At 28.1% G+C, this 14,995-nt stretch overlaps 1 protein-coding gene across 1 annotated transcript in view; it reads left to right on the top strand.

Annotated features, from left to right (window-relative positions):
* The first annotated feature begins 1,239 nt into the window (after positions 1-1,239).
* LOC107451427 (glycerophosphocholine phosphodiesterase GPCPD1) overlaps positions 1,240-14,995 on the top strand; it is a 28,690-nt gene continuing 14,934 nt past the window's right edge. Inside the window, exons 1-6 of the mRNA XM_043043372.2 lie at positions 1,240-1,606; positions 6,268-6,464; positions 8,136-8,299; positions 9,328-9,399; positions 10,156-10,266; positions 14,314-14,464. Of these exons, the coding sequence (XP_042899306.2) occupies positions 1,446-1,606; positions 6,268-6,464; positions 8,136-8,299; positions 9,328-9,399; positions 10,156-10,266; positions 14,314-14,464 (856 nt within the window). The 5' untranslated portion in view covers positions 1,240-1,445. The remainder of the gene's footprint in view (positions 1,607-6,267; positions 6,465-8,135; positions 8,300-9,327; positions 9,400-10,155; positions 10,267-14,313; positions 14,465-14,995) is intronic.

Below are 14,995 nucleotides of genomic sequence, written 5' to 3'. Positions count from 1 at the left end.
ATGAACTTCTTTTAAACAAAATGTCAATATAGTGTAGAATCCGTCAGTTTTATGTTAGCTTCTTCATTAATCTATCGTATGAACACAATCTATATTTCGTAAATCCATGGCTTTTCTGAGGCAGAATTCGACATTTGTTTTGGTGAGGAAGACCACGAGAACCTCCCACGGTTAGCCTTACGGCAAGGGCACTCTAACCTATGATCCGTCTACCACTGAGGCTATTTCACGTCAGCACTGTAGTCGGTGCAAGCCTGATGCGGAATTCGTATCGACTGGGATTCGAACCCGGTTAGCCGTATTGGAAGGTGAACGCTCTATCCCCTGAGCCATCGCGGCTCACGATGAACGCATTGGGCCAATCAAAAGCCTGTTTTTTTTTACATATCGCAAAATGCGATTTGTTTACAAATATACAGAATTTTGATTAACTTTGATTGAGCCATCGTAATTGTGAAAATTTAGCTAATTCCGCCCTTATGTAGGATATGAATTTTCCGCAGCTAGATGACTAAGTTAACAAGCAGAAAACTGCACCCGCCCTGATGGACATAGAATTGTCAGAAAATCAATAAAATGGACTGAATGATATTTCGTCTGACCATTGGAAGGAAGGGGACTTTATAGCTATTTTAGGTTCTAGTCAATCTTCTTGTTATTTATAATGAGGTGAAAAATTTAAACACTTCCATAAAGTTCGTTTCTTCATTACTGAAGTAGTGAAGTAGAGGTGGGCCACCAAAGAAGTTTTTGCCCCGGGCCCCGATTAGGCTAAGTAGGACCCTGAATATGTATTTAAATGATATAATATGTGTTAAGACGTTTTTGTGAAGTTTCACCGTCAATTTTTTACTGGTTTCAAGGAAAAAATAAGGATCAAATAAAATTAAAATTTTTAATTATCTTTAAAAAAATGGGAAAACATTTTTAAAAATTTAAAATGGTAATAAAGTTATTAATCCACGAAAAAATTAAAAATTGTGACTAATTTGTGCGAATTAATGATACCTTTACGACAGCGAACAATAGTTTTTTTCGTGGGAAGATGAATATAGTGGATGAAGAATAATTTTTTTAGTATTTATAAATCTATCATCATTTATTAAACAATACACTATTTTAATTTACCTCAAGTTACGAGGTGCAAAATTGCGTAAGAAACTTATGTACGTACACGTAACGTGAGATCAACGAGCCAATGAAATGCTTTGTTATTTTTTATCAGAAAAGAGCGCCACCGAGCTTGAAGCACTGAACTAGAAAAGATACGGTAGACATCGTTCGACTTTATCAAGAGAAGAAGTTTCTTGACTTTCCTCTTTTTCTTTGTTTTTCCTTGTCTTTATTTAGAAGATGGATAGTTGATGCTCATCTGAAATTTTCGTCGAAGTTAAAACATTATCTCTCTGTAATTTTCACCAAAGTTGCCTTATTTTTCGCTAACTATGCGGACTTTAAATAGTGAACTTCGTTTTCAAAATGTTGTGGTGCTGGTCAGAGCGGAAACGAAACCTGGCGAGACAGTTTTTATTTCAGGAAATTCACCTGAATTAGGATCATGGAAAGTATCAGATGCTGTTATGTTAATGAAAGTATCGCCCGAAGGGTAAGTGAATAAATTTTTTTTTTAAAAAATATTTTAATACGTATGAACAAATTATTTTAAAAGATGTCTGACACGATTTGCTCGCTCGCATGTCAAATTTTTTGTGACCGATACGAGATTTATAATAGCAATGTTATTGTGCTTGATACATTTTTTTCCCCTTTTGAAAATGATATGTTAGATATAATTAAAAACATTTAAGTTGTGTGGAAATTGAATGATATTATTGAATGAAATTTCTCATATTGAGGGCAAGGTTATGACCGACGAATAAATTATGAATATATACAGGCAATTAAATTGTGAGCAAGTTTGATTGCAAACTATTTTTATTAAACTAATTTTAATATAGTATTACGTTATTAAAAATGTATTTTTAAAGCTATATGACTTAGTAAGGAGAAATTAAATAAAAACAAATACTTCTAACTATTAATGTTTGTCAGATAATTTAATCAATTAAAAGTCAAAAAATATTCATGATTATTAATGCTACAAAAACTTTTCGCGTAACTAAGTAGTGCCGATAGTTTCCAAACTAGATTTATTTTTATTTAAAAAAAATTAATTTAATTTTTATATTTCTAATAAGTTAAATTCATCAAAGCTTAGGTACTTTGTAAGCATTTTGTTTCTTCCTAGCTCTTTATTTCAAACTATAATCACCGATTTCTGTTTACTTAAGATTATTCTTATTCTTCTCTATTATAATGTCATTAAATCACTTTAGTGTCATTAAAAAGTAATATTATTGTCTTCCCTTTATAATTAAAACTAATTTTAATTTAATTTTTATATTTCTACAGAATGACAGTAACTTTGTCAAAATTGTTAAGTAAACTCTTCTGATCTTACTCTTCAATTTAGTTAAAAATGAATTATTTATGGGAAAAGTTTTGGTTACCGACATTTTAACCTGCTGTCTTCTCCACATAGCAAAACCAGTATTTCCATGTTATTAGATAAGAAAATAGTGTACAATGGAGAAACATACTCCCAATTTTGCCCTTTTGCTTTACTGCCAGTGGGTTAAAGTGACAATAATCAAAGAAATTATATTTTTAATTATCAATATGCTGCTTGAAAAAAGCATTTTTATATAATATGTATTTTAGGTCAAATTGAAATGTCAATTTGTTAATAATGGAATTTTCCATTGCAAATATTGTTATATTTATCTTTTTTACTAACAAATTATTGACTTTCTAAGACACTAAAGCCTCTGAAACTTTCTTTAAATGCTGATGGTAAATTACTGGTAAAAAATTTATTTAAAATTTTTGCTTTAATTTTATATCCTATCATATATCCTGATATGTCATAAGAAGGAAATTTTTCTGTGTGTTAAAAAATTATTTGGTATAATATAAATTTTCGTAAAATTCTATATTTTGCCATTATACAGTTAATAAGTATACTTTAATTTGCTTTTCATGATAATTATTTTAGTTTACTTTAGACAGTATTAATTCTCGAAACTATTAAGTTTTTATTTAAATAAACTGCTTAGCATGCAACAATCTTTCAATATTTTATTTATACAGTACAGAACCCGTTATCCGGAAATCAGAAAACCGGAAAACCAAAAAACCGGAACGAAATTCGATAAATTTTCTCGCCATTTTTTTTAAAAAAAATTTTTTTTCCTCTTAAGATTTTACGATTTTTCTTTCTTTTTTTAAAGATGTTTACCTTACCATCATTATGGAAATAATCATTAATGTATTACTTCATCGTTTTTTCTTATTTTTAAGATCATTTCCAAATATTTTTTTTTTTTAGTAGGGTTTAACAGTAAAAAAAACGGCTTTTTGTAGCGATTCAGAAAACCGGAAAAATCAGTTATCCGGAATAGCGATGGTCCCGACCGTTCCGGATAATCGGTTCCCTACTGTACTATTTTTCAAATGCACTTCTATATCACATTTCAAATAAAATACTATCTTTTTTTTGAAAATTTCCTGAATTTTGATTTAATATTACTTCAGATCATGGTTGGGAAAAACAGAGGCCAAAATCCTTTTTCTTTTCACAGGAAAATTGAAAAAACCTTAGAGGAAACTTTTTTTCTGATTTAATTCTTTTTCTATACATTTTCTTTAAATTTCTGTAAATATGCTGTTTCTGTAAATTTAGGATTTTTCAGAGAGTCTCTGTTAGAACTTTTTTTTACCTATTATATCTAATTTTGTTGCCAAATTACAGACTACTGCTTAAATATATAAGTATAATTTTTGTTGTAGATAATATGTAAATGCTGTTTCAGATCTCTCTTTTATTAAATTTGTGTTTTTTCTGCTTTCATAATTCTAAATTCAATTCTAACCTATGAATGTATAAGTTAGAATTAAAATAAGATAATTAGTAAAAGAATATTCTTATATTTAGAAATATCATTCAAACAAATGCCAGAAGCTTAGTTACCTGCAAAATAAGCCTTTGAAAGTCTACAAAACCATATTTAAAACTAAAAAGTCTGTTCATTTAACCAACATGAGATTAAAATAAGTTTCTAATTTGTTTAAAGAGTTATCAATATCAATATTTATCAATCATATTTAAAGAAATAGCTTTGTTATTCTATAAATAGAAAAAATACTGTTAAGCTATATTTTATTCTTAAAAAATATCGAATTACTTCTTGTTGAATATTAGGTACTGTAATAGCTAGAGCCTGGATTTTGATGACTTAAGAAATCTCAATTAACGCCCTTAAAAAGTACAAAAAATCCCCTTACAAAGTGCTAAAAATACAAAAATTGCGCTAAAAAGCCTTATGAAATGACTTAAATGAAGTAAAAATATTGAACTAAAACAATGTTTTACTCTTTAAAATTATTATGAGTCATTTCAAAAAATATAAAGCAATGCAACACATGTTCTACGCTCATTAAAGTTTGAAAAGTATGTTTTATATCCTAAAATAACAACAAAAAAAAGGAAAATTTATTGATTCCAAAACATTTTCATTTTGTATAGAAGCTTAAAATAATATAACAACTTCCATCTCATAATATTACTAAATATCAGAATTACCTTGGATTATTAAATGATTTTTGATATTTTGAAATGTAAACGAGCGTCTCTTGTCTGAAAGTAAATTTTTATACCCAGAGAAGCTTCTTTCAACGTCTAGTGATGTTATTGGTGCGTACTTGAGAAAGACGGTCTCACTTACTGACAATTCTTCTTCAACTTGAAAAGATGTTGCTTCACCTGTTAATATCCTAGAAATTTTCTTCATTAATTGNATTCTTAAAAAATATCGAATTACTTCTTGATGAATATTAGGTACTGTAATAGCTAGAGCCTGGATTTTGATGACTTACGAAATCTCAATTAACGCCCTTAAAAAGTACAAAAAATCCCCTTACAAAGTGCTAAAAATACAAAAATTGCGCTAAAAAGCCTTATGAAATGACTTAAATGAAGTAAAAATATTGAACTAAAACAATGTTTTACTCTTTAAAATTATTATGAGTCATTTAAAAAAATATAAAGCAATGCAATACGTGTTTTACGGTCATTAAAGTTTGAAAAATATGTTTTATATCCTAAAATAACAACAAAAAAAGGAAAATGTATTGATTCCAAAACATTTTCATTTTGTATGGAAGCTTAAAATAATATAACAACTTCCATCTCATAATATTACTAAATATCAGAATTAAATGATTTTTGATATTTTGAAATGTAAACGAGCGTCTCTTGTCTGAAAGTAAATTCTTATACCCGGAGAAGCTTCTTTCAACGTCTAGTGATGTTATTGGTGCCTACTTGAAAAAGACAGTCTCACTTACTGACAATTCTTCTTCAACTTGAAAAGATGTTGCTTCACCTGTTAATATCCTAGAAATTTTCTTCATTGTTTGGAAGCCAGTGTTCTTATCAAAAAATTTGTTCAATTTAGCTGCTACACTTTGTGCTATCTTTCCCCTTGCTTTTTGCAGCACTTGACTCACTACGTCAATGTAATTTATTGCATCGCAAAGTTCCAATTCATATTTCTCCAATCTTGTAATTGTGGAGGACACAATAGCAAAGTTAGACTTGATAAATGATATGTTTCCTTCGATTTTGTCAGAGGCCAACACGTTTTGCCCTATCTTAATTGATGCAGCATCTTCTGCATCAAGACAAGTCTTGCATTTATGTAATGAAAACGCCCCCAAAAAATAATAAAAATTGGAAAAAATTAACAAAAAACTTAAAAAATGCTTTAAAATGCAAAATATGCACCAAAATTTTTAAAAAATGCCAAAAAAAGGACAAAAAATGCAAATGTCATCAAAATCCGGGCCTTAGTAATAACTAATCTGTAAAGGTTATGGTTATTAATATATTCATTATAAGAATAAATATTTTGATATTCATACAAATGACTTCAAGAAAACTGATTCCATAAATTTTTATTTACATTAAGGTTAAGCTGTTATGGTTCACTGCCTTAACCATTAAAATGGTTAAGGCACTGAACTGTCATTGTTCAGGACTGGCTTTGAATCTGCACATTGCCATTGGTCATGAAATTGTCACAAATTTACTTTTTTAAAAAAATGGTTTAAAAAATTTATCGTGTATGGTGAGAAAAGGTTTTTAAAAAAATTATGAATTAATAATTAAATGAAAAAAATGACATTATTTTATTTTTAATCTTTTAGAAACATATGGACAGGCGTTATTACTGTTCCTAAAACTCAAAATGTCCAATACCGTTATCTCATCTGCTCAGTTGTGGATAATGATGGGAAACAAGAAAATATTGTTCAGCAATGGGAGAGCCATTTAAGACCTCGTTTATTGACTCCTCTTAATCATATAGATGGAAAATGTGACTTAGATGTGTTTGGATATAAAGGTATGTCATGAATATGCAGGTAGTTTTGTAATGTTAATTAAGTTTCACCATTTTAATGATAATCTTGTTGAATCAAATAGTGTCTGTTATGTTATATATATGCTATTATTATGTTCTATATCCTATTATTAATATTGGCAATAATTTCTTTCTATGGACTTTACACATTCTATTAAAAAACATTGTCAATTAGTAAAAGAAAGGGGAAAAAATTTTACTTTACTAAAAGTAGTAAAGCAATCATATTAATTACTAATTTTCATAAATAAATTAACATATATATCGAGTTAATGAGCTTAGTAATTTATTTAAAATGCATACATATATTAATAAAATAATAAATGTGTGTTATGATTTAATAATTAAAATGATTAATAATAATTATGATTTAATGATAGTGGAAGTAACTGCAAACTCAGACAAGTAACAAAGACAAGTGCAGCAAGGGGGTGTGATGGCTATTTTTTCTTTCCCATATAAATCTATGTATTGGCAGCAATGACAAACTAAAAAAAAGTTGAAAATAACAAAAGTCTAAGAAATCCATTGTAGAGTTTGGGGGGGGGGGAAATAAAGAAGGGTTGAGGAAAGAAAGGGCAAAAAGGATATGGAGTCTATTAAATCAGGGCACTAATTTACTTCAGGGGCAACAAAGTTGATTCTTTTGACTAAAAGGGCAGCAGGGTGCTGCACCCTGTTTACCGTGCCTAGAATGAGCTCTGGTGATGGAAGTCAAACTTTATATTTAAATGTACTCATTCTTGAATAATATGAATCTCATCACTGTATGTAAAGTAAAAAATTTCTTAATATCTTTCCAATCTACACTGGTGTAAGAAATTAAGAGAATTCGCAGACTTGGGCGATTATCTCAAATACTACTGAACCGATTTTAATGAAATTTGATATGTAAATACATTGATACAATACAAAACAGATAACCATTCAACAATTGTAATACACACTCATGTAAAACACTCGTTAGAGTCAGAAGGTATGAAACAGTGGTTGCAGAATAAACCAAAAAAGAACGGTTTAATGGTCCTCTCTTACAGATATTAAAGTCTTGCAACGTGATTTCATATTTGAAATAAGGCAGTTTATCATTTCCTGAAATTCTCACAAAATTGACAGATTTTCTTCCACAGTTGCTAGGCAACAGGTAGGTTTAATGAAGAATGTATTTTAACACTATAAACTGTTCTTTTGTTATTGAAAACTGAAGGACTATACATGTTTAGTAACTTATTTTTTATTGTGTATTTATTTAATATAAAGTCTGTGTATAATTTACTATTTGTATATGATGGATTACATTAATATTTTCCTTGTGAAAAGAAGTTTAAAAAACCTTAATCTATGTTAAAGTAGCTGCCAGTTTTATTTTATTTATTATTCATTATTAAAATTATTTCATTTATTAAAATTACTCTTGTATAAAAACTCCAACCCTGATATCAACTATAAAAACTATTTCTCCTCTTACAATTAAAGGGCTTTAATTTAATCAGATCATACTTTACTTTTTGATGGTTTTTCTGTTTATAAGAAGAATGAAGAAAGAGAAAATGTTCAATAAAAATAGCTAATACCTTATCTTAAATTTAGAAAATTAAGTAGTTTTAGCTAAAACATATAATGATTTTGTAACAATATTGATGTTATTTTTAGATGATGTTGAAAGCATTTCGTCTGGCTGGCTCACCGCAGAAACCATAATTCAGTTAAAAATGTTCAATAATCCAGTCACCATCTGGAAACGCCGCTATAAAGAAAAACAAATATCTATTCATGTTTCTACGATTGATATTACCAGAAAAGATTCTACCGCTGCTGTGAGTTAATTTTTTTTTTATTATTTAGGAACATTAAATTTGTGTAAATTAACTTCAAATGTAAAATTTCTCCATGCAATTTAACTTTTAACAGATTTCTACATTTTCTATGTTTTTTTTTTATTTATTGAAATTTAACCTAACTAACAAATGATTTGTCTGTGTTCACTTCTGTAGCATTTTGAAAAGAAATTTATTGTTATTATGGCTAATGTACTATGTTTCTTTTGCAGAATTAAACTATTTGTATTACCAATTGCACTCACAACTATGTTAATGCTAATTTATTAAAAAACATACTTGCTATGGCCTTATTAATACTGCCAAATCTTAAAATATCAGTAAGAATAAGAACTTTGTGATCATATGATTAAAAGGCGAAAACTATCATTAAAAATCACAAGTAATATTAAAATAATTCAAAAAAGCATATTAGTTACAGTGCTATAGCATAGCTGAGTATCATTCTCATTGTAAAGTAAATGTAGAGAAATTAAAAAAGTAGTTATTAATGACTAGAAGAAACTAAACTAAATCAGTCTGTGGGGAAAAGAGAGTTAAGTCTTAAAGATACATCAGTAGTTCCATCAGTAAACAATGGAAAAACCAATACAGAAAAAAGCACACTTGTAGTGTCTTCTACCATTAAACATAAAAAGAGAATGGTGGTAGGTTAAAGAATAGAAGACTTTAATATATTGAAGAAAAATAGTTTGTGTGATAGAAGAGTCATTAACTAAAAATATATTTTTTTTTTTTATGTGATAGACTTCCCAAAAATCTAGTCTGCAGTAATACATTTTTGAATTGGGTTAAAATTAGTTTCTCGGAATAACAATGAATAAACAACAACGTTTTTTTTTTTTTTTTTTTGTAATTAATATTTTCCTAGAGTGAGAATTTCAGTGAGTATTTGGTTGGATATAGAGCTAACCACATAAGCAAATAATTTTGTAAATTCTCCTTGTACCTCTTTGCTTTTAAGATTTACTTGTGTAAATTTAATTATTTTAATATTTTTATTTTAGCTTTTGGGATTCGAAGAAGACAGTACTCTAACAGAAACTCTTGTTCAAAGTTGGCCTGTTGTTGAAGTTGCTGTAAGTCTCTCTTTTTTTATAACTTCTCTATTCATAAGAAAACTATTTTCCTTTTTTTTTTTTCCCTTGCAAAGTTATACCTTCAAAATTTTAAACAGCTCATTCTTTCTCTTAGTTTTGATAGAATTGATTATTTTTCTTGATGCTTTGTTTTTATATTGAATAACTCCTTAGGTTTTTGGAATGTAAGCAGGTTGATTTATAAAATAGTATAGGGTTTAAAAAAAAGTTGTAGATCTTTTTTTACTTCTCAGATCTTAGATTTTTTAACTTGACAAACAATCACTGGTTGCACTTTATACCTACAAACATAAAGATAAATGTTAAACATGCATAAACATCAGAATATAATTAGCTGGAGATTTTAAAAAATTTGACTCTTGAATTTGTTATTAAATTCTTAATAGTTATGCTAAGATAATTATGTTTGCAAAAAAGACAATTAAAGGGAAATGTATATTAGAACTGTCCACTATTAATGTAAGCTTAAATAATTTTATTTTTTAACTTTCGTAAATTGGTAGTAATTATATCTTTTTAAAATATGTATTTCTTTGCAAGTAGAAAAAATAATTTCTAACACGAAATATTATGAATCCATTGTTCATTTCATTAAATTTCGATGTACAAGGAAACAAAAGTTCTGTGTATATAAATATTGCATTGGGTAATGTTCGTAATCTGTCTTTTAAAAAAAATTTCTTCACTGCTATGACAGTGAAAGATAAGCAATTGATTGTAACATATTTATTTCAGCAAATGAATGATACAGGTTGGCAATTCAATCCTCAAAGCCAGTTCGGAATTAATTATGACCCAAATGATTACTCTATTTTTCAAGTGCAGATGCTAAGTCCAGAAACTATTGTAAGTAACATTATGAAAACATCATTTCTTTTCAACCTTTAAAATTATATATGAATGTTCAATTGCTGTATGAATGTTAACAGTTAACTACTCTATTATTCAGTTAAAAAGAAATAAGTTTGAATTGCTGTCTAGGAGCTCTGGACTTGTAACTGACTTAACATTCATATTACATATCAAAGTTTAACAGCTTTTATAATAAACTGGCTTTTTTCCAGTACAGGCTTCTATCTTTAGATTTGATGATTTAATATTCTCGCATTTTATTGTCATTCACAGGCCAAGGTTTACAAGGGGTGTGCTGGGACATAATTGTCCTGTCGCACCCTAAAGATGGACATACGAAGAAAATATCAATTGCAGCCATCTTACTTATGCCACGACCAACTAACCTGTCTTCTTCCTTCAGCAAGCTGCACATCTGTTGTTTTTAGTTTTGCCCCTGGAATTGGAACTGGACTTTCAATTGTACTGGACTTGCTTATTTGATTTAAATGTTTCCAGTGTTGCAAGAAGAGAGGATTGGGTGCATCTAGCTTAAAGCTAGGTGTTTTTGGTGTTGAAGAACCATGGTTTTTACCAAGTTGTGAAAGATATAAAAATAAATGAAATTTATTTTACTTTTTTTCTAATCCTTCGAAAGATAATTCATTCCTTGTAAGTAGTCCATTATATTTTAATCTTTCTCAACTTGTGTTTTTTTCATGGATTATTTTCTAAAGTGTTCTGTGCAATTTTTCTACTTCTGGATTATTTGCTCATTTGTTTTTACTTTAGTGATAACCAACATTACGAATATTTCTGTTAAAAGTATAGTTTTAAAATAATTTATTAAATTAAAATTATCTTAATTTTAAAATTATGATGCTGATGTAATAGACATTTTTCTGTATAAGTGCTTCAATTTATTTATTGCAATTTTTGATATTTTCTTAATATAACTTTTATTTTAATTATTCCAATCATAAATCGAAAAGGAATCAACTTTTCAGAATAAATTTTTTTAACTATATAATGATTAAAATTGAGTTCTCAGAAAGTTTTATTCACTCTTTGGTGCATGTGTGTGTGTGAATTTTTTTTTTTTTTTTTTTTTTTTTTTTTTTTTTTTTTTTTTTTTNTTTTTTTTTTTTTTTTTTTTTTTTTTTTTTTTTTTAACATTGTGCAAGAGATTTACTATTGAATGTTTTTAGCAACTTCTTCCGCTACATCACTCATGAGATTTTAAGCTAATTAAAAAAATATCCCTGTAATTTTTCCAGCTTCAAAATGCTTTTCAATAACAGTTAACAAAACATAGCTAGAAAAAATATTCGAAGGCACCATGCCTTATTATTATTTTTATTTAATGACTTAATGATTTTAATAGATTGTGAGATTTTTAATTGTGTTGCTGCTTCTCACACCTCTAAAAAGATTAGTTTTTTTTATGTAAAAATTTTTTAAAAAAATTTTAAGTTTTAAAAAAATGTACAATAAAAGAGAATTAGAATCAAATATATGAAACTTATATCAATTTTTTTTAATCAGTGTTAATTAAAAGATTTTCAATGTCTGAAATAAAAATTCCTCCTATAATGTCAAAAAATATATAAGAAAGTACATTTTTGTTATTAGTTAAAAATGTTTTTGTTGGACGCCCGGTGGCTGAGCGGTAGCGCTGTCGTGCCACAGGTCCCTGGTTCTATCCTCGGGCCGGGCAAGGTTGACTCAGCCTTTCATCCCTTCAGTGGGTCGATAAATTAGTACCAAGCATGCTTGGGAACTAAACACTGGGGGTTTCGCGTTCGGCTGACCACCTAACCGGAATATCTGCTCCTGCACCCCAGAGCCCAAAGGTCAAGTTAACTGAGATGGGCACAGTAGGCCTTGGCCCTCTTTGGGCTGTTGCGCCGCTGAGTTTAGTTTAGTTTTTTGTTGACTGTTCTGTCAAATTTTTTATGCTCTCAATTTAACTTTTATCTATTTGGTACTCTAGTGTTATTAGTAATTACTTAGAAAAATCTTTTGAAAGACATTATTTTAAAACTAGTAATGACTAAAAGTGTGACTGGAAAAATGTTCTTGAAGATTGAATATGAATTATTATTTAAAAGTATTTTTATTTTCATTAAGTGGATATAAACTCATTGATTTATTTTAATCTGATAATGTGAATTATGTCTGCTTTTGTGCTGCAGAAATTATTGATGGAATATTTTATATTTCTTATCTGTTACATCAACCATGTTCTTGAGATCTAAATTTTTTTTTTTTTTTTCATTTAAAGAGAAATAATTTTGTTTGCAATTTATTATATGAAAGTGAAAAAAAATTTAAAAGATTTATTAAGGAGTGATTACAGTGTGTCAAATTTAAAAAAAATAATAATCAACAAAAGTTTTGCTGAAATATATTGAAGATTGTATAAAATTTAAGATTCAGGTTTTGTATTTTTTGTTGTTGCAAGTTTTATGATGTAAATCATTTTATTTACTAGAAAGCGTTAATTTTTAGTTATTTATCAATTTTTAGCGATTTTAAGTTTTCATTAAAATTTTGTTTGCATGCACTGAGAGTGCTTAAAATTATTTTCTCAAAAATCACATTTTTTCCCCTCTCCTACAATGGGTTCATTGCCCTTTCAAACTATTTTGCATTTTCACAGTTATTCTTACCTAAGCATCTTGCTGGTCTAAAAGTTATTTTTTAATGTTTTCTTTCTGATTCAAAATATTTTTTGATATTTATGTAACAAATGTTTATGCATTTTTTGTGAAGCACACTGGATTAACTTTTGTAAATTTACCTTGTTCTATTATAAAGCAACCTTATTCCATTATAAAGCTATATTACCTTACTCTATTATAAAGCCATTTTACCCAGAAAACTGGAAACTTCCTATGACTGTTAAAAAAAAAAAATTATTAATAAATATTGAAAATATATTATTACTACCCTGTTCTTCCTCTTCGAAAGAATTTTAGTATTAAATAATTATTAGTATATCATTTTAACTATTACATTCAGCATCAATATATTTAGTTTTACTATTGTTACTACTTATAATAATTTCTCCAAAATCATTGCATACAATTTGTACTAAAAATAGATTGAATATTCTTTTGACTATTTATTGAATATATTTTTAGTACGTAGTATATCTTGAGTTTAAAATGCATATATTTTACACTGCTAGTTTTTAAAATTCAAGCATGCCAACTGGTCATTGTTTTATATTCTATTTACAATTCTCTGTTAGGCTTTTTAGATATTAACTTGCTTTATTTTATCTTCCTTTGATGTTTATTTGTTCCATTCCTTCATTTGATGTTTAACTGTCTCCCTTTTTATTTTCCTTTGTTTTAATCCATTTTGTTTCTTTGCTTTAGTTGCCTTTCTTTGGATTTATATCAGTTGTTTTATGTCAAGACTGTTCTAAGTCATTCTTGTAAGGAATAAATCTCTAAATATGTTTCTGAGTTCAAGAATCTGGTTGTAAAATAAAAATATCTAAAAGTTTACTCCTTTCTTGATATTTTAATATTTACCCTGCTCATTTTTTATCCTTTCCTGAAAGTATCTATTTTCCTAATTGTTCCAGTTATAATTTTTGCTTTCATTTTAGCATTGTCTTTCCTCGTTGCCATTAAGTATCATGAGAGTTTCATTTTGATTTTTCGCTCCATTATTGTTGTTTTAAAAGGTAGGATAAAATGTCTTCCTTTATTAAAATTCAATACTATTTTTTCGGTTTGAATTCTTTGGTTTATACTTTCTTTTCTATTTTAGTCTTCTTATTTTTGTAGTATCTTTCATTCATTAAGGTTCTTTAAATTGATTGCTCTTGTTATACTTATTGGCATAGCTTTTGTTTATACAAAATTAAATAAACTGTCTGCTTTTGTACTTCAATCATTAATGTCAGTTTAATATATTATAGATTTAAATAACTGTTCTATTATTTATGATCTTAAATTTTTGGAATAATAACTTCTTTAAAAAGTAGTAAAATAAAATCTATTTATATTAAATTTTATTAATTTGTTGTATTACCTTATGTTGCAGGCTTATATGGTAGATTTCTATGTTCATGAAACAGACATTCCAGAACACATAGGCTTCTGTTACATTTTGCCCAGTAATATGAGAGACACGTCTGGTACGTGTAACATGCCCATATCTGGCAAAAGGCAACAGCCAATAGGGCAATTATCAGGTATTTCTAACTGTTTAATGGAATTCTAAAATATAATTTCTTATAATAAGATATTAAGAGAAAATGCTATTTTTAACCTCATTTCCATTTCAAGACACGGTAAGGCATGTACTGTTACGAATTTCTCCCTAACCAGAAGAGGGTGTTGTAATCACTCACAATAATTCTGTAATCACTTATGTGGCTGGCAATGGATTGAATTGGATGGCTTATTAACGAGTCCCATTTCGTATCATATTGATTTATTGTTTCTTAAATTTGTCTCTTTCTAAATCTCCGCAAAATATGAAAATGACTGTAAAGGAGAAAAAGCAGATACATGCTGGAGCACATAGTTACCTAGGAAACTTTATCGTGGAAAAGGTAGACAAGCTAGCACACTGCAGCTTGACATAATAAACAATAACCAGAACACTATAGATGATATTACAACATCCGAGGTATTTATATATAGTACGGTTGAGCCATGAACTGATTCGTAATGTCCTAAGTGTTGTGCATATCATTACAGTGGGGGGGGGAAACTGTAAC

The sequence above is a fragment of the Parasteatoda tepidariorum genome, chromosome 8, assembly GCF_043381705.1.
Source record: "Parasteatoda tepidariorum isolate YZ-2023 chromosome 8, CAS_Ptep_4.0, whole genome shotgun sequence".
Lineage (NCBI taxonomy): Eukaryota > Metazoa > Arthropoda > Arachnida > Araneae > Theridiidae > Parasteatoda > Parasteatoda tepidariorum.
Note: the sequence above shows the minus strand (reverse complement) of the source record. Positions and strands in the feature narration are given on the sequence as shown.